Source organism: Saimiri boliviensis, chromosome 9 (genome assembly GCF_048565385.1).
Source record: "Saimiri boliviensis isolate mSaiBol1 chromosome 9, mSaiBol1.pri, whole genome shotgun sequence".
Classification (NCBI taxonomy): domain Eukaryota; kingdom Metazoa; phylum Chordata; class Mammalia; order Primates; family Cebidae; genus Saimiri; species Saimiri boliviensis.
This window is the reverse complement of record NC_133457.1, coordinates 24,158,038-24,176,948: the sequence shown is the minus strand read 5'-3', so window position 1 is coordinate 24,176,948 and position 18,911 is coordinate 24,158,038. Positions and strand designations below refer to the sequence as shown.

General features: G+C 40.3%; 1 protein-coding gene and 1 long non-coding RNA gene across 6 annotated transcripts in view; one reads left to right on the top strand and one right to left on the bottom strand.

The window, feature by feature from the left end:
• Window positions 1-936: 936 nt before the first annotated feature.
• LOC141585607 (uncharacterized) lies at window positions 937-13,556 on the top strand. 4 transcript variants are annotated; one of them, XR_012519167.1, is made up of 3 exons: window positions 937-4,057; window positions 5,274-6,592; window positions 9,054-13,556. It is a non-coding gene; the product is annotated as an uncharacterized LOC141585607 (long non-coding RNA). The 4 variants fall into 4 exon arrangements; XR_012519168.1 differs by having other exon boundaries at window positions 937-5,434; window positions 6,514-6,592; XR_012519169.1 differs by having other exon boundaries at window positions 937-6,592; window positions 9,054-9,169; window positions 9,818-13,556.
• Window positions 7,286-18,911, bottom strand: part of PPM1L (protein phosphatase, Mg2+/Mn2+ dependent 1L) — a 312,963-nt gene continuing 301,337 nt past the window's right edge. For both annotated transcript variants that reach the window (XM_003924979.4, XM_074405602.1), the window contains exon 4: window positions 7,286-17,312. In XM_003924979.4, the coding sequence (XP_003925028.1) occupies window positions 16,966-17,312 (347 nt within the window). In that variant the 3' untranslated portion in view covers window positions 7,286-16,965. The remainder of the gene's footprint in view (window positions 17,313-18,911) is intronic.

The following is an 18,911-nucleotide window of genomic DNA, read 5'->3' as shown; positions in this document are numbered from 1 at the left end:
AGTCTATTTTAGATACACAGATACTGTTGTGTGACAGTTTCCAACAGTAAGTATTCAGTACAGTAACATGCTGTACACATTTGTAGCCTAGAAGCAATAGGCTCTACCGTCTAGGTTTGTGTCAGTACATTCTGTAATGTTTGTACAACGAGAAAATCACCTGACATATTTCTCAGACGATATCTCCGTTGCTAAGTGCAACATTTCTGTATATCGATGTTTGGGAAGCTAACTCAAAACATTTCTAGAGAGAACTTTTAACATAAAAAATAATGTCACTTTTAGAAAAGACCAGAAAAAAAAAAAACCCCAAACAAGTAAAATATGAGTAATTGCCAAGTTTCGAAACATTGTTTCTTCTGAACTGGAGATTGGTGCCTTAAAGAACCTAAAAAGTTAAATGATTAGGAAAACATTAAGAGATTGAGTAGTCATATTTTTTGTTTTTAACTTTATATTTCTTAATAAGCTTCCGGGAAGTAAGTATTAGCTGTGTTTTTAAAATCATGACCTGGTGTTTAACCAAATCAGCAGCTTTAAAAATGTTAACTCATATAACAATGTTTACTACTGGGGCTTACCCTTGGGCGGATTCTGTGGCGTCTGCCTTAGTCCTGCCATCCCCATAGTTCACGCCCCCCTCCCCCCACCTCATTTGCTTTCCTTGTCTGCAGGTGTTGAGTTTGTGACTTTTAGCACATTAGTTAGCTTTGCCGAGGGTCACAAATGCTACAATAATGCCCAAATCTCAGAACCTGATGGCAGCCATGTTTTCACTCACATTGCATGGCAGTGTTCGGCTGCACCTCTGCTCCATGTGTCTCTTTCATTCCAGGATCCAGGCTAATGGGCAGTCCCTATCTGGAACATGCTGTTCTTGCAGAAGGAATAGAAAAGCTGGTGGAAGCACAGTGGCATATATTAATACATCCACTGGCTGAGACGAATCCCTTGCCAAGCCCAGTGTCACCAAGGTAGGGAAGTATCCGTCTCTTCTAGGAAGTGACTAAGTAACCACAAGTGATGTTGCAGTGTACAGGGACGTATTGTTCCGCAGAATGGGGTGTGAAAGTTGAGTGCAATAGTACCGTAATCTGCCACACTCAGTGTTTCAAAGGGAGAGGGAGCTCAGGGGTCTGCAGTCCTGAGGCAGGCTCAAGTAGTTAGACTTTTTTCTGACTCACTTGGTATTGCTGCTTTGGGCTTTTCACCCTTCCCTGAGAGGGTTGCCCTTTCATCCTGCTTCATCTCTCCTTAGCTCTATCCTAAATGGTAATGATATTAACATATTCCCATCAACTCCCCACTGCAGAGTAGCCAGAGTTATTTTGTTATTTATAACAAAGAGTATTCCTGAGCATGAGCTAGGGATAAAGCTCTTTTCCTTAGGGTCTAGTAGTCCCTTGTTGCAAGATGCAGGGAGAGAGAGATAGGAAGGAGGCAAGCTTTGAGGCAGGAGAAGGGTGAGTATATGGGGTTCTTATATTTTGTATTCCATTAGGAACCAATCTCCCATATATTAATTAAACCAACTCTTCTGGATTTTTTGTGAGCTGAAGACTCATTGGTACTTCTTCAGACTTTCCATCAGCTCCCTGATTTGTGGTTAATGTGGGAGCAGACCTTCAAGAAGTCCATCAAAATAGGTGGCGTATGTTGATAGGGTTGTACTGATAGGAGATGGAAGCCAGCGGGCAAACGGGGTTGACTGGGCAGTCCCTTGACAGAATTTATGCCCAAGCCATCTCCTGGGCCTCTTAAGAAAAAAGAAAGGTCGAGCAAAGATGAGCAGCATCATCCTGTATTTAGGGCGAGTGAGAGAGGCATAAAACCTGCATGTGGATAGTTTTTAAGTCCTGTGGTCAAGACAGGCAGAGGTAGTCATAGATTGGAGCTGGGAAAGACCTCAGAAATCATCTTTCCTCTGATTCCAGGCTTCTCTGTGACAATGAAAGGGTTAAAGTGATTTACGCACAGTTTTCAATATTCCAAAAGCTAAGTGGAATCTATATTTTGACCTAAGATAAGGTTGTCCAAGCCAAGGAAAATGTTTCTAATGCCCCAGAATTTAATCACCTGAGACAGAGGCCATGATCAACTTACTCCAAAAAAAAAAAAAAAAAAAAAACTTGATTGTGGGTTAATTTTGTCTGATTAATGGAGAAACTAAGCTATAATTTAGTGAAGTGCAGAGTCATAGGTTCACTGAGGAGGGAGAAGGGAAGTAGAAGGGATCTTTGCCAAGAAAAGGCTTGGGAACTCTGTTATTTTCAGTGAGGGCACCAAGGTTCATTGGGGCCATTAACTTACCCATGGTCATTGTGAAGCCAGGACTAGAATATTCCAGGCCAAAACCCACTGCTCTGTGTTAGGGTGCCCCTGAGTTAGTTTGGAGCCCTCAGGAGGAACTCCTTTCCTCAGTGGAATTGTAAAGCTTCCAGAGGGGATTACTCTTGACTCAGGGCTTAGAGGAACTTTCAGGTGCCAGGCTACAGTCTCCAACGGATTAGAGGAAAGTTGTGGCCACCAGATGACTTGGGGGAGTCCCAGGAACAAACCACAGTGAAAGACACCAGTGGACCGCACTGGCTTAAGCCCAAGGCAGTGGTGACTCTAGTGGGCAGGTACTGGCCTAGCAGTAGGTTCCTTGTATGACAAGGTTCTGCAGCCAGACCTCGGTAGAACATGGGGTCTTTGGTGACATCAAGAGCTTGCTGCATGTCCATTTTAAAATGAGGTGTGTCCTCAGTACATGTGACTATGGAAATAGGGGTTAGATGTTTCTGGAAGGCAGTTTGGCAGTTTGCCTTTCCAGTAGTCTTTGACTCAGAAATTCTGCTAGAAATCATTCCTAAGAAATTGATCAGAAATGTTTATTGCAGTGTCACCATTTTTTTTTTTTTTTTTTTTTTGAGACAGAGTCTTGCTCTGTTGCCCAGGCTGGAGTGCAATGGAGCGATCTTGGCTCACTGCAACCTCCACCTCCTGGGTTCAAGTGATTCTTCTGCCTCAGCCTCTCGAGTAGCTGGGATTATAGGTGGTCACCACCATGCCCAGCTAATTTTTGCATTTTTAGTAGAGATGGGGGTTTCACCATGTTGGCCAGGCTGGTCTTGAACTCCCGACATCAGGTGATCCGCCCTCCTCAGCCTCCCAGTGTGCTGGGATTTCAGGTGTGAGCCACCATGCCCAGCCTGCAGTGTTACTTTAAAAAAGTTCGGCATTAAGAGAATATTAATAAATTTCAGTGACTTCTTAAGTTTGACTGTAATACAGTCATTAAAAATGTTTATAAAGATTTGTTAGTAGCCAAAATCAATGTAAAATAAGTTGAGGGATGTATGTGTGTATAATGTAATATGAACTGTGCATGCCCAGATACCTCCAAATATTTGATCCTTCCTTCTGTAAATACCCAAATAGAATTGTTTGCATCCCCATGTATTATACTGTGGGGAGTCCACCTTGCCATGCTGTGAAGATTCCAGGGGTCTACCTGGGTTCTGATTCTCCTGAGTCAGTTCGTGCCATAGCCTGCCTTTCCACTGCCATGCCCTCTCCTGGCTGTGGCCCCTGATGCTCGTGGCTGTGAAATCTCTTCCCATAGTCTCATGAATGATGCCACCCACCTTTTTTTTTTTTCCTCGAAAGCTTCACTGACACAAGGTGGCTGTGAATTTTAAGACTTTGACTTAGTTTGAGAGTAGTAACGGATTATCACTACCAGGGAGGTGTGAAGATCTTCAGATTCACTCTCTTATGTGAATCTAATTTACTTCACTGCCCCTAGGAACTTGTCAGCCGTTTCCTGTGGTAATGGTCCTGAAAAATAGTCCCTCATGGATATATCATGTGCCCTTGTGTAGCTCCTGCCTATGCTTACTCTAGGCCAGCCCCTCGTAACCACCTGAATGCGACAGAAGAGATGGTGCTGCATGACTTCCAAGGCCAGATCAAATAAGCCTTGCAGTTTCTAGCTTGCTCTTTTGGAATGTATGCATCTATACTGCCCTGAGAAAAGGGAGAGGAGAGAAGAGAGGAGATCCTGCCAAGCCAGGTGAGGCACCAGCCGTGTGAGGGAATAATCATTTTGTAGCTTTCAGACCATGCCAGACAACTCTGCAAGAGACCCCAATTTAGGACCTCCCTGTAAACCTGCAGAAACGTAAGAAATAAAAAATTTTGCCTAATGCTACCAACTTTGGGGGTGGTTTGTTATAATTAAAACATTTGTTACTAGGGAAATTTCCCATTGTCTGTGGCCCCAGGGCCAAGCCTTCTGTCCCCACGTCTGGCCCCTCCCCCATACATGCCGGGACTTAACCCCTGCTTGAGGTTATCAAACTCCTTTTCACTTAGCCCTCTTTCTGTTTCACTTTCTCCTTTCAGACCACGAGGGAAGCAAGGTAGAGATGAATGCTACTCATATTTCTCCTGGTTTTAAAAAAAAAAAAAAAAAAAAAAAAAGCCCATTCAAGGCATTTCCCAGATAAAAGGAAATCAACTTCTCTAAAGATAAATGTTGCCATTCTCTTAAAAGGTTGCAGCAGCTGCAGTGACAGTTCTAAATGCCACTCTTCCCCCTTCTTGCTATGTATGTACAAACTGTACAGAAACAGGCAGGATGAAAATATAACAAAATGTTAACAGAAAATGCCTCTCAAGGATTTCTTCCTACCTTAAAAGTACCTTTTATTATTTCATTCTCAACAAAATCATTTTTATAACAGGTATTTTAACATATATTAACAAATTTAGGTAAAGGCAGAAAGTGGCATCAAAGTGTCATGAGCAAAGGCTGGTGGGGTGCACGCCAAATGCTGTGTTTGCTGCCGAGCCCCAGCCTCACGTGCCCACCCTCCCGCTTTCTTCTGTGCAGGCAGGGGCTGCCTCCCATCTCAAGCACTTTTGTTTGAGACAGGGTCTCGCTCTTTCGCTCAGGCTGGAATACAGTGGCACGATCATAGCTTACTACAGCCTTGAACTTTTGGGCCCAAGTGATCCTTGTACCTCGCATCCCCCAAGAAGCTGGGACTACAGGCATGTGCCCCCATACCTGGCTAATTTTTCAAAACCTTTTTATACAGATGGGACTCACTATGTTGCTCAGGCTGCTACCGCTGTCTTTACCAGCCTTTCTTGCTCCTCATGCTTTGGCCTGTGAACCAGTCCCAGCCAGTGGGCCCCCAGGTGATGTCTGCTGAGAGGCTTCTGTAAATGTACCTTTCTAATAAAAAAAAGACAAAGGAGAAAGTCTCCTTTTCTCTGGCCAGATGTTAGGTCTGCAGTGCTGGTATCTGAAGCAACCATGTGAATCCCATGAGAACAGCCTGAAGGCCAGGTCAGTGGCTGAGGTGGAGAGGCTGGCTCTTGATGACATCATTGAATCACTGAACCAACCCTGTGACCACAGACTTCTCTTCCCCCTGCATATGTAAGTTAACTACTATGTGTTGTCTGTTATAGTGGAGGGCATCCAAATTGTAGGAACATAAGAAACAGTTTTCCTCTCCCTGAGAGTCTGGGCCAGTAATGAGTGAGGCTGATGTGAAGAGATAAGTCAAGCCCAATTTCTTATGGGGCAGACAGAAAGCAGCTGGTCCGTGACATGGGAGCTCCATGCTCTGGGATACTTCTTGCTGGAGAATGGAGCCCAGCCTGAGTGAGCAGCCCACACTGATGGATTGGAGATAGAGGAAATCATGCCTTCTCTTCCTTGCTCCTCAGTAAGTCGTTGCCTTCCATTTCAGGCAGCAGAGTCTGAATTCCCATCTGCTGGGAACACAGAAAGAGGCATAGCAATGTAGTTACAAACCTGAAGAGTCTGTACATCTCTCACTAATCAAGCCAACACAGTGTGGAGCCAGGTCTTCCTATTTGGATGAGAAAGAGCGGACAGGGTCACATTTGCTTGCCTTTTACTGCTCACTCATTGAATAGCATCAGGAAAGGTTTACTTCATGAACCTGGCACAAAGTAGGTTCCGTGCCTGATGTTAACATTCACTCTGCCCTCTTCACCAATGAAAAGGTGGAAAATTTCTGACTTCTGGTAGACTCACATTGAAATGACTGTTTCTCGGGACACAGATCCTGCAGTTCTTCCATCCCTCCGGGCTGCTGTGATTATTTTTTAAAGTTTTTCATGGTGTAAGGAGAAGAACCGTTGAAAAGCTGTAAGTAGAGGTTATTTTGTTGTTCAAAAATCAAGTGATAGTCAACTCCATCTCATAGCTCAATGAATAGTAGGATTAGGAGAGAAATTTAACTTTTGAATTGAATCCCTTTTTATATGTACCTTTAACAACTTGCACATTGATTTTTGTCCTCTAGTGAACCTTAGCTTATAAACAAGGTGATTTTTTAAAAAAAGATTTTATATGTAGAGATGATTTTTTATATTTCTCAGACTTAAATTTGAAAGCAGAGTAGGCAGTTGTTTTGCCTGCTTAACAATCTCCTTTTCTTTCCTTTTTTTTAAAGGCGGTTTTATTTATTTATTTATTTTTTCCAGAGACTGACTCCACTATATTGACCAGGCTGGTCTCAAACTCTTGAGCTCAAGTGATCCTCCTGCCTTGGCCTCCCAAAATGTAAGTATTACAGGCAAGAGCCACTATGTCTAGCCCCAACCTTTTCTAGAAAATTCTGAGAATTGTCTAATCCACAAACTCCATCTACATGGTTGGTGCAAGTCACCATTACAATATGGCCCAAGCTATGAGTCCTAACCCCTCTTCAGATCATAGAATCCTGGAGAGAGTTTGCCTCTATTTCATTCTGTCTCCCTGCCATGTTTCTTCCTGCATCTTGTGAAAACCTTTGCAGATGGATCTTCTGTTCTGAACACTTTTCTCCGAGGTGTGCCATGCTTTGTTGCTGGAGTCTACATCTATGTATAGCTAATCTAACCCTTGTTTCCTGATAGTAATTACTATATCAGCTTTGTCAATGTGTTACTATAAAGGTGGGTGTAAGTTGTGTTAGGTTTACAATAAACATTTTTTGTTGCATACATTGTATACATGTTTATCAATTGCCTTGTTCTGAACCAGAGCCAGGCTTACTCCCATTCCAAATGAAAGCACCAGAGTCTCAATACTTCCTGCCTCTTGCTTCTATTATGCTTTGGTCTTATGCTCTGCCCATGAATTATTTCTTTGCTTTCCATATAGAACCCCAACTCAAGTTACTCCAACTCAAAAGCATAGATAAATTATAAAATTCAAGAACAGACATTAGGATGGAAAATGAGTTTAACTTGAAAGAATAGCAGCAGTCTCATGTTTAAAGTCTAACAATTTTATGGGTTTATTTTTGCTTTAATCTTGTCACCATGAGCAAATTTTTAGCTGTTCATTTTTATACAACGACACAAGATCAGAGACAGCATGAACACCTTAAGTCTCTACAAGGCTAATTCTACCCCAGCACCCATCAAAGCAACCCAAATGACACGACATGCATCTTGAGTGACCGTGCACTGCCACATACTCTGAGCTCTACTACAGGTAATGCTACACCAAATTGACATTGTAACTGTGTTTCAGATGTCTCTTAGAGACAAATATAGAACAGTAGGTATAATAACCTCTGAAAAATTCCAAGAGTAATGAGGTTTTGCCAAGGCTTGTTGTATTTATCACGGATAGTTGTCAGGAAATAACTTACCAGAAAGCCTGATTGATTTGACAGTCATTTTGACCTGTGATTTATTTATTAAATACAATTTGAAGATTCCTAAAAGAAAAATTGCTAAATAAATCATAGATCCTGTATCTTTTTATAAACAATCCCTTGTGATTTTTAAAGTTGCAAGAAAATGCTGACAAAAATTTTCATGATGTTGAAATAGGTATAAATAAAAGCTTATACAAAGCCACTGTCTCAACATCAGCAGGATCAGCAGGATAAGAGATAAGAACTTCTGAGACATACTGTTCCCCCAAAAAACACTACTCAGTTTTTTTCCTTCCCCTTTCTCTCTTTCTCCCCACCCTGTCCTTTCCTCCTTTCTATCCTTAATAACTGAGCTCCACCTACAATTTATTAATATTACTAAATCAGAAACTGGCTTTGTTTCATTTGAATTTCCTTTTATATGTTCTCATGATTAAAAACAAAACAACAAAAACCCTACTTCTGATCACAATGAGATCTTTACCATCGCTAAGCATTTACACTCTAGTATATGAAGTATATGAATTATTCTAATTCAATAGGATCCTAAGGCAATATGGCAATAGCTAGTATTATTTGGATTAAAAAAAGCTATTGGTATTGGCCGGGCGCAGTGGCTCACGCCTGTAATCCCAGCACTTTGGGAGGCCAAGGTGGGTGATCACAAGGTCAAGAGATCGAGACCATCCTGGTCAACATGGTGAGACTCCCGTCTCTACTAAAAATACAAAAAATTAGCTGGGCATGGTGGCGCGTGCCTGTAATCTCAGCTGCTCCAGAGGCTGAGGCAGGAGAATTGCCTGAACCCAGGAGGTGGAGGTTGCGTTGAGCCAAGACCGCGCCATTGCACTCCGGCCTGGGTAACAAGAGCGAAACTCCGTCTCAAAAAAAAAAAAAAAAAAGCCGTTTGTATAAACAGACAGAGATGTGTAGGGGAAATGAGCAGGCAGGCAAATAATTTAGAAAGAAGAGACAGCTTCTGTGGTTAAAAATAAAAGTCTGGGATTTAGTTTTTCTTTGCCATACAGAAAACAGATGTTGCTATTTTTGTTCAAAATAAAAAACTTAAATTCCATGATTAGACTCTGGAATATGTAAAGTAACTATGGATACCAAATTTATGATTTAAAAAATCTGACATTTAGTTTTCTGTTCATATTTGAAATCAGGAAATAATTGTGCTCCTGCAATGCCAACTTTCTACATAACAGATTCACTGATTTATACACCCAGGAACACTGAAGATACTCTCAGTCCTGGGCTGTCTTTGGGGATATAAGATTGTTACACTATATAGTCTGTTGGGAATAAAAATAAAAATAGGACATGGAGAGATGTTCTTGCTCTTCCCATTTCTCCTTTTCTTCCCCCCAGAAAGATACTGAAGGGAGAGACAACCTGGCTTTCACCCTCCACTGGGACAGTACTACCCCTGTCTTGGTCCCCAGAGTCTCCATGTCTCACTTCCCATGCCATCCTTAGGAAACCAGGTGAGCTAGTAAAATGGAGTAATAATTATCTACTGAAGTTTGCTTGAGTGTGGGCAAGAAACTCCCAATCTCTTATCGCCTACTTTATATGTAAGAAATAATTATTCTAATTCTGCCCTGTCCAAACAAATGTAAGCCCATTGAAACAAATCATGAAAGATAACAATTTTCATCCTATTTAGTCAATATGGAGTGTTATAATATCTCTGTTATAATATCCCCACTAGGCTGTAAGCCCCGAAAGTGCAGTGATTGCACCTGATTGCTCACCAACAGATCCATTCAATCAGACACAGCCATTGCCTGGCACATAGTAGATGCTCTCGCACACAAAGAAATTAAGAAAGGCAAGAATAAAATATACAAGCACACTTACTTATAGCAATAATAGTGACTTTCCCAATGTAATCTGTTCATAAGATTGATCAATCTGTTATAAATCCAATGATGCTTTTATTTTTTAAGAAAAATCTCACACATTTTTCTTACACAAATATATATGTAAGCAGAGTTCATATTGGGGTCTTTTGGAATGAACTGTTTAATTACCATTTTCTAGGATTGCCAGAATAATCATTTGTTTGAACCCACTAAAATTTCTATTTGTTTCTCTGGTCTTCTCTCTCTCTGTTTTTTTCCTTTTTCTAGGCTGCCCATGAGAATGCTGAGACATTATCAAATACATTTCAATTCTATGACCTGAATTGCAGTTGTGTAAGTGCTATAAATCAAAATCATTTGCTTTAATAATTGAAGAGTAAACTGAAAGACAGTACTGTAGATGTTAACATTTCATTGTGAACATGTATTTCAGATAAATTAAGAAGAACAAACACTGCTTTCTAGAATAGAAACAAAAGTTACGGGTTTTCTCCATGGTCATATTTTATTCATTATTCTACTTTCTGCACACTGTATATGCTTGAGATAAAACAATAATCAAAATGATAAATACATAAAGACTGTTTAATTGCAGTCTGGGAGCCTAAATAAGAGCAGTATTCTTGCTTAATGACCCATGGTTCTAGCTTTTCCCCACGCAGCAGGATTTATACCTTTTCATTATTACATGAAGAAGTCACCATTTGTCCTAAGATGTATTAAGACAAATGGGAATTTAAAACTTATACAAAATACATCATTTTCTTGGGTTAGAGATGTCTAATACATCATTTCTACAGGATTATTTTTAAAAATTATATGAGCAACCTGACCTACTGCATTATATGAATTTAAAAACTCTCTAAGAAGCAAGAATATCAAATCACTCTGTGGTTTGTTCTTGTGAAATTGTCTGTTGTAAATTGAGTACTCACTAGTATTTCATGTTGGCATTTGCAAAATTACTAGTATGTTAAAACTCACTCTCAGTTGTAGCTATGACTGTGTTTATCTGATTTCAGTTTTATTTGGGCACTTTAAAATGGAAGGGGAAACCATTTAGTCGATCTTAGTATCTATCAAAATTCTAAAAAGGGGTATTTCTTCTTCAAAAGTTCACGATTTGGAACGTGAACGAAACCTAGGACAGTAAAGGTTTATCAGACCTCATTTATCCATTTTCATCAGAAAAAAATGGAATTGGGACTGCAATTTTACTACACAAGTAACTGAGAATGTTCATTTTCTCACTTCAGTGTTATCTCCCTAACTTCACTAAGAGTGTTAAGTACAGAAAGCATAATTCCTGATGTAATAAACAATAACACATCCTTTTCCTAATTTAAAATATTTTCTTTTATATTATTCTCCCTTGATTTGGGCTTCTATATTTTCTTAGAAATGCTTTCCTTTACATTCTAATTTTGACCACACTGGAAACTGATTTTACAGTTTTTTATCAAAAAGTGTTCCAAACCGTTTTTTTTTTAATGTGATTCTGCCTGTTTAATCAGTCCTACAAAAGGAAGCTTTAAAATTAAAATACTGTCTTCATTAACAAATAAGCAAAGCATTAACTAATACTCTAAGAGGGAAGCCTGTTTTTTGAATGATGAAAAGTGGTAATAACTTCCTTCACCCGATTTTTGTACAGGTGTCAGAAATTTCTAATAAACACAACCTATATGGTAAAAATCTGATAATCCACATTTCTTATAAGCTACTTTTTACATTTTTAATGTCTGGGTATCCTAAAGGGGTTTTCCCCTGATACCTTACTATTATATCCACCTTTGCTTCTGTATGAACATATTTTACATCATGAATTACCTAATTAATATAGAAATGTTTTGAGATAATGCATGGTATTGTATTTAACTTATGAACTGCCTCATGACAATAAGGTGATGAGAGAATGTGTAGCTGACACAGTCCCTCTCCTGAAGTGGCAGCAATGTACCCAGGCAGGTTTTGTTCTGGGTCACTCAACCCTCTGACCACCACAATCTGCCACCCATGCTTTCACTGCAATCTACTTGTGCTAAATGTCCTCAGAGGTTTTTGAGGTTAATTTGGATTTGGAAAATGTTAGGTGTGATTCTGTGGTTAAATAATGCCAGGTTATAGGACTTCTAGAATAAATGAAACCACATCTTTAAATATCATCTATAGCTTTGCTGCATGCTTACTTTCTGGTGGAGCTTTGAACAGTGAAACTGATGATTTGTTAAAAATGAATAGTTACTATCTGCTCTCCTCAAAGTCCTTAACTTGGATTTATTAAAGCAACTGTACATATGATACTGTGGTTATTACTAAACACATAAAAATTAACAATAATCAACACTAGTTTCAACAGTTTGCTGCTTAACAGTGGTACACCTAACAAATAGACAAAGCATTAACATTACGAAGGATCAGCAAACAAACTTACATATTAGAAAAAATGTTTAGAAACACATCTAATGAAAGCCTCATGGTATCAACTGCCCCTTGCCCTCTGCAATCTGCCACCTAGCCTAAGAGATCTTACTTTTAGTTTTTTTAATGTTTTGGATAATGTGCAGCGGGTGAGCTATTCCTAAATATTGGGTGTTATTTTAAGTTAATGACTTTAGTCTTAATTCACTTTGTACCATGTTTTTGACTAGATTTGTTTCATTCATTACTTTGGAGTAATCTCTCATAGCTTCCCAAACCTGTTTCTGCAGCCAAGAGTAACTCCTATGGAACTACAGGAAAGATAACTTGCCAAACTTAACTATGGACAGAAAATATGAAAGGTAGGATGATAGGGGACACAAGTTTTAGAAGGTATGAGCTCTAAATGGTTTCAGATTATTTCACTGAATCTGGAGAGGACAATAGAGGAAAGAAAGTAAGTGCTAATAGTTTACATTTCAATTACTATACAACAGATCATTTGAAAAATTGAGTTAAAATTTCAAAAGTGAATTAAAATCAAATTTGTTTTTCCTTCTGTTATTTTTTATATTTTTTTAAATATCACATAGTGATGAAATAGAAAAGTAGTCATTTTGATTCAATCTGAAAAGAAAAGGTCACTGCAAAAAAGTAATGGAAAGATCTTGGAATGAATCTTGAGACTTATCCAGCTATGACAGGGCTCTTGCTTGTTAGTCACATAAAAGAAAGACGATGTTTAGAGCTTTAAGTAGGATTGTTCTGCTCTTAATATGAGGCTGCTGTTGGTCACATTAAATCACATTATTTCTTAACATTGCTTTTATTAACAAGTCAGCTTTTTATATGAAAGCCTTATGCATCTAAGTTGCAAATTGTGCTGCTTCTACTATGAGTCATGGTGAATGAAAACACAGCAATATTTCAACGTATCAGAATTTCCCAAAGGGTGTTCTTTAGAACACAATTCCTTGCAGTGTTACTAGGTGTTACTCAAAAAAGTTTCTGTGGTCAAATTAATCTGGAAAACACTGGGCTGACAGTAGATATTTGTTGTGTTTTTCTCTCCCCTGCAAGACATTAAATTAGAGCCTTTGATGAGCTCATGTTCACTAACTTTCTAAGATGGTATGTGTTATCCAAACTTATTTGATCCTGGAACCCTATATTTAGAAGAGTATCTTTGGAACTTGTATTCTTTGTAACACACTTTGGGAAACACTGGATTCTATTATTTCTACAGCTAACTAGCTCAAAAGTCTAGGTATCAATGATTTAATCCAGAGGCGATTAAACAGGTGTGGTATCTAACAGTCATGTCATTTCTCCAGAGCTGGATGACGAATGCTGTGTGACATGCTAAGGCAATTTTGAGGGACTATTAAGGGATGAACAGTCCAGTGGTGAGTCAAAAGGAGGAAAAAAGAATTTTTGAAATCATTGGAAAAGTTTTATACAAAGTATATATTCCTATACTCTCAAATATACAATGATATGGTGCCTTTTTTAAACACAGACCTTTCATTGACACAGTTTCAAGAGAGATCTGGCAAAAACTTAGAGAAAAAAAAAATCAGGAAAATCAAGATACATCTGGTAAAGGAAAAAGTGGAATCAATTTCCTAGAATCACTTCCAATTAGATTGAAATGATGATGCCATCACTCTCATACAATCCTATCTACCATTTACCCAAAATGATGTAATAATTATACTTGTATGAAATAAGACCTGTTCTAAATTATTCAGCTTGCATCCTTCACTATAACACTCTCTGTGTAATACTCTTATGACACATACAAGATTCAAGAAGGCAATACCTCAATCCACAGCAAGGAATAAAATGCAGCCACTGGTTACCAGTAATATGTACATATGCACACAGATATGTCACAATAGAACAGCGATTCAGAGCTAATTGCCTTGGGGCAAGTTGGTCATATAAAATAAATGCAGGTCTTGGGTACGGTTTTGGAGCTTTCTATAAAGTATTGTTTATTCCTATGATGAAAGAATTGCAAATACAATTAATTAAAAAAATTTTTCCCTAGCTGCCCCTCCCGCAACCCATGTTAAGAGTACAAATTGCCAGTGGAGCTGCAGCAGAGCACTGCATTAGCGGAGACCTGGGCTTGGCATTCTGCTGGGGTCTCATAAGCCACATGTTCATTCCCATCTTAACTTCTAAAAGATTGTAAAACCATCCCAAAATTTGGCACGAAGGAGACTATTGGCAATTTGAACTCGAACTAGCTAGGGAGTCTAGGAAGCCTTGGGTGACAATTCCAAAGCTTTGGCAGTGCAGCTTAGGGAAGCTTCACATGCAGACATCTCAATTCAATTTCCCTAATGGCTAGATTCAGCATTCCCGGGTCCCTGGGGAGCAGCCAGTGTGCCATAGGGCACCCCAGGAGCGATATCTACAAATCCCCAACAGCTGGAAAAGGGCTAGGGGGAGAGACGTCCAGGAGGAAGGAAACAAAATATTCCAATTTTAGATACAACTATCATAACTATTAATGTAACTGCTACAATTTTGCCTAGCTAGAACTTACAGCTTTTGAAAATCTACAAGCCACAGTAGGGGGGAAAGAGACAGTAAAGGGAGTAGGATATATACACTCTATTTGGTTAACGTCAGACATGAAATAATTATACAAAGCAAAATTTAGAAGATGCCTTGTGAACGTCAGTTAGAAAGTTTGTAATTCGTGCACCCAGCACCATCTATTAAGAAATTTTGTGGGACCCATAAACACTGATTTACTAATTTAGTAGCTTTTCTTTTTCATCTTTATCAAAACACTGCTGCTTTCATTTTAGGCAATAAAAATAACTATGGAATTAAAAAATGTCTTTTCCTTGCTATTTTACACTTTTGTGCTACGTTAAAAATAAAGAAAGTTGGCCATGGGCTGTAAAGTGCTGACACCATTTATACTGATTTCAGTTCGATGGTGAGTGGTGGCAACTCTCAGGCAACAGAACGTCCTGAATCTCCAAGCAAACTCAGCTGCCCGGCCTGGCCATCTCAGCACTGCTCACAGCCAGCATTTGTTTTCCACAGTCCCTTCCCCATCCCCACCCCAAATATTGATACACGCAGCCACATATTCAGTGTCTTTCCATAGGCAAATGCTTAAATCTAAAATGGTAGCAGATATTTTGTACTAGAAGATTCTATGGCTAAAAAACAATAACCAAGGTTCTAACTGTAACACTGGAACATACAGTATACAAAAGTAAGCAAATCTCATGGGAAACCATTAGCTATTCTCAGTGCAAAGAACAGTAAGTGCTTGGAGGAATCAAGACAGATTGCAGCCCTCTGCAACCACAAGGCAATCTCTTCACTCTCTCAAGTTCTCTCCTGGACACCCCTTTGGAAAAGCTCTACAGCAGCAGGAGCGGGGAGGGCAGGGCTCCATGGGGAGGAGGTGGCGGGTGAATGAGGACTATGGGAAGCTGTAACCACAAATACACACAGGGAAAGAACAAAACCAGGTGGATACAGAGGGGTGGGAGGCAACAAAAGTTTTGTTTGTTTGAGTCACGCAGTCAGGCAGAGAGAGTCATAGAAAATAAATGCAGGTCTTGGGAAGTATTTTATAAGTTAATTTTCTCTAAATTAACTTATAAAAAACAATGTTTGGAGAAATGATACATTAGTGATACAGGAAATGGAGAGCAGCAAGCCAGGCCCCAAAATAATTCTGGCCCACTTGCCAATATGGGTTCACGCTTGAATTCTTGACTTGCTGTGTTGCCATTGCCAGGTCCCTCTGCTGCCTTCCCTGCAGACCACAAAGGGAGGTTTGTGTTTGCCTGGGGAAAGCTACCTGATGTGGATGGATATTTGCAACCAAATGATAAAAGACTGCTGCCTTTCCATTGTCAAGGAGAAGCTCGTCCCAGTAGTTTCCCACCAAATTCCAGGCTGCAGTAGCTGTGAACTCTGTACCTGGCTTCAAGGAACACATACAGTTCTAGGCTGCTGCTTCTCAGAACACTGCCTGAAACACACTTTGCCACTAGGAAAGGGGCAAGGAAAAACACACAAAAGTGGCAGCTGGAGCTCAGTGAATACTCCTTCCTCAATGCAAACAGCTTACCTGCCAGGGAACACGGTAACTCATTCAGTATCGTTTCCTTATCTGCCATTGAAAATGGAAGGAAACATTTTGGCTTGCTTTTGTCATTTCCCCTAACATGGTTTCTTGGTCATTATAAGATGAAAAATCATTATGTCTGTTGGTGAATTTAACAGCTGCCTTTTACATATGGTAAGGACTAAGCAAAAGATTTCGGTCATGCATGATTAGGATAAATGCACAAAGCCTGGTCAGGTGGTATATAAAGTCTGTTTAACTAATAAAGGAAGCAAGGGAAAAGGCTCATTTCTGCTGTGCAAGCAGTCGCCACTGGTCTCCCATCCTTTCTGCTTCTCTCAGTCTCCAAGAGCAGCCAAAATAAAAGCCATTCCAAATCTGCTTCCAAGCTGCCTCTGAGCAGAAAACATGGGCTCAGGACAAAGCATTCTTAGGACAGTTCTGTCTCTTGGCAGAGGGCGTTGCCACGTCAGCTCCTGGCCACTCACAGGTGACACAGTGACCTGTCCTGTCCACTGTTCCAAAGAGAAGATACAACAGCTGATGCCTGGAGGACCCTGAACAGGATCTTGAAAAGGATCCTGAGGGAGACTAAATGGCACATATGCTATTCATTTCATATACATGAATCTACAGCTATTTATATATTTTGGACGCTGAATGAAAGAGTTGGGAAAACATAAACCATTTTCCAGCTTCTTAACTACATTGGTCAAGGGCACCCTCAGTTCATCACTGATTATAGACCTAAGACCACCAGGGAGGGGGATCCCATGTCTGGGATGGATGATCCTAATTACAACTCCCACACTTTTCACTAAATTAAAAGAGACCAGTGTGTTCAAAGTCCTTTAGTCTACGGCAGCTGAGACCCCTGAAGGATTCACTGCTCTTCTGTTTTGCTGCTATTCCTGAACTTCACCACCATGACTGTTATATTGTCAGGGCAGCCTCTGTAAAATGACTGTAAAACTATGCTCTTGGCCCCAAAGTGAGGTTCATCCAAGCGCTCCTTGATGAATCGAACTGCTTCTTCATTGCTGAAAGCATCCCAGAGGCCATCTGATGCCAAGATCATGAACTCAGGCTGAAGCTTGTCCAGGTCAAAGGTCAGGATGTCTGGGTCTGGGATGACCACGTTGAGATTTTTCAGCGGATAATCCCCCAGGGACCGAGACATGGCCAGGATTCCCTGGACCCTCCAAGAGCCATTGAAACTGATGAAACCACCTAGAAAGACAGGATGAGCCCATTAGTTTAACCAGCTGATGTCTCACATACCTGGGATAGTCTAGGTGTGTGCACAACAGGGTGACTTACTTCATGTGAGCTGGGCCGTGGGCACTCCTTTTAACCCCATCACTCCTGGGACCTGCTGCATGGCATAACTCTACCACTTGATCTTCATACCCTCATCCTGGCATCTTGAAGAACTTGAAGAATATATCAATTAAGAGTACTAAAGGTAGGGATACAATCAGGGGAGGGCATTGGTTTTAACTTAACACTATGGTGGCTCAGTGATTGACAGTAAAGAACATGAGGGTAGGGACTTGAGGAGAGTGACAAAGGAATGCCGAAAGGCAGGTGAACAGGCACCAGGACACCACTGGTGTACATCATCTAGTCTGAGGCCACCCTTAAGTGTGCCTATATCGATCTCAAAACAGCTCTCTCCCCCTAAATAGGAGCAAGATTAAGAAAAAGCACATATTAGTGCAGTCATTAAAGGCTCAGGTCAGATTACTTGGATTTAATTCCTGGCTCTGTCTCTTCTAGCCATATTCTACTTTGGATGAGGAACTCTTTCTCTGATCCTCAGTCTCCCTGGCTACAAAATAGAGACAGTATCTATTTCATTGGGTTGATGAGAAATAAAGGTCTTATTTCACAGAAGTCATCTGGCATTGTCCCTGAACATATTATGCACTTAACAATTGCATCTATTATTTTTGTCTTCATTGACATATTTGTCAGATATTTACTGAATATCTACTCCATACAAGATAATGTGCAGGATAAGAAGTTATACAAGATCCAGACCTTCCCTTAAAAAAGTAGCCAGCCTGGCAGGAGAATTAAGTCACAAATATTAAATACTATAAGCACAAAGTGGTATTCTTTCAGGAGAAGACCAGTGTCTGCTAAATGCTGTAGGCAGACGGAGACGGGAGGGGTGATTTCCAGTCCTGATGATGAAGGAGGAGTGAACATTAAAGGTGGACTTTGAACGATGGGTAAAACATCTAGGAGCAGGATCTGTAGGAGAACATTCTAGGATGTATGGTCTGGTAGGCAAGAGCATAAAACCCAGTTTTGGTTTTCAACCCTGGTCTCACTATTCCCTAGCTGTGTGTGCTTGGGCACATAAGCCTCTTTGAAGTTCCAGTTTGTTGGCCACAAAATGAGAACAATATTATCAGCCTTTTAGGCACAGAGAAATTGTGTAAAGTGCTGTGCTTTGATCCTAGCACAGGGTGAGCACACAATAAATGACAGCTAATGTTGCTGGAAACAGTATAAGGAGTGGCCACAGAAAGACCAACATGTATTTGGCCCAGACTGGCTGGACCTTACTGTCATGCTAAGCAAGAGGGGGAAAGATGTCCAGAAAAGAGGCTGAGGCCAGAGAAAACACACATAAAGATGGTAAAACCAGCTGGGCGCAGTGGCTCATGCCCGTAATCTCAGCACTTTGGGAAGTAGAGGGGACGGATCATGAGGTCAAGAGATCGAGACCATCCTAGCCAACAGGGTGAAACTCAGTATCTATTAAAAATATAAAAATTAGTTGGGTGTGGTGGCATGCGCTGTAATCCCAGGTACTTG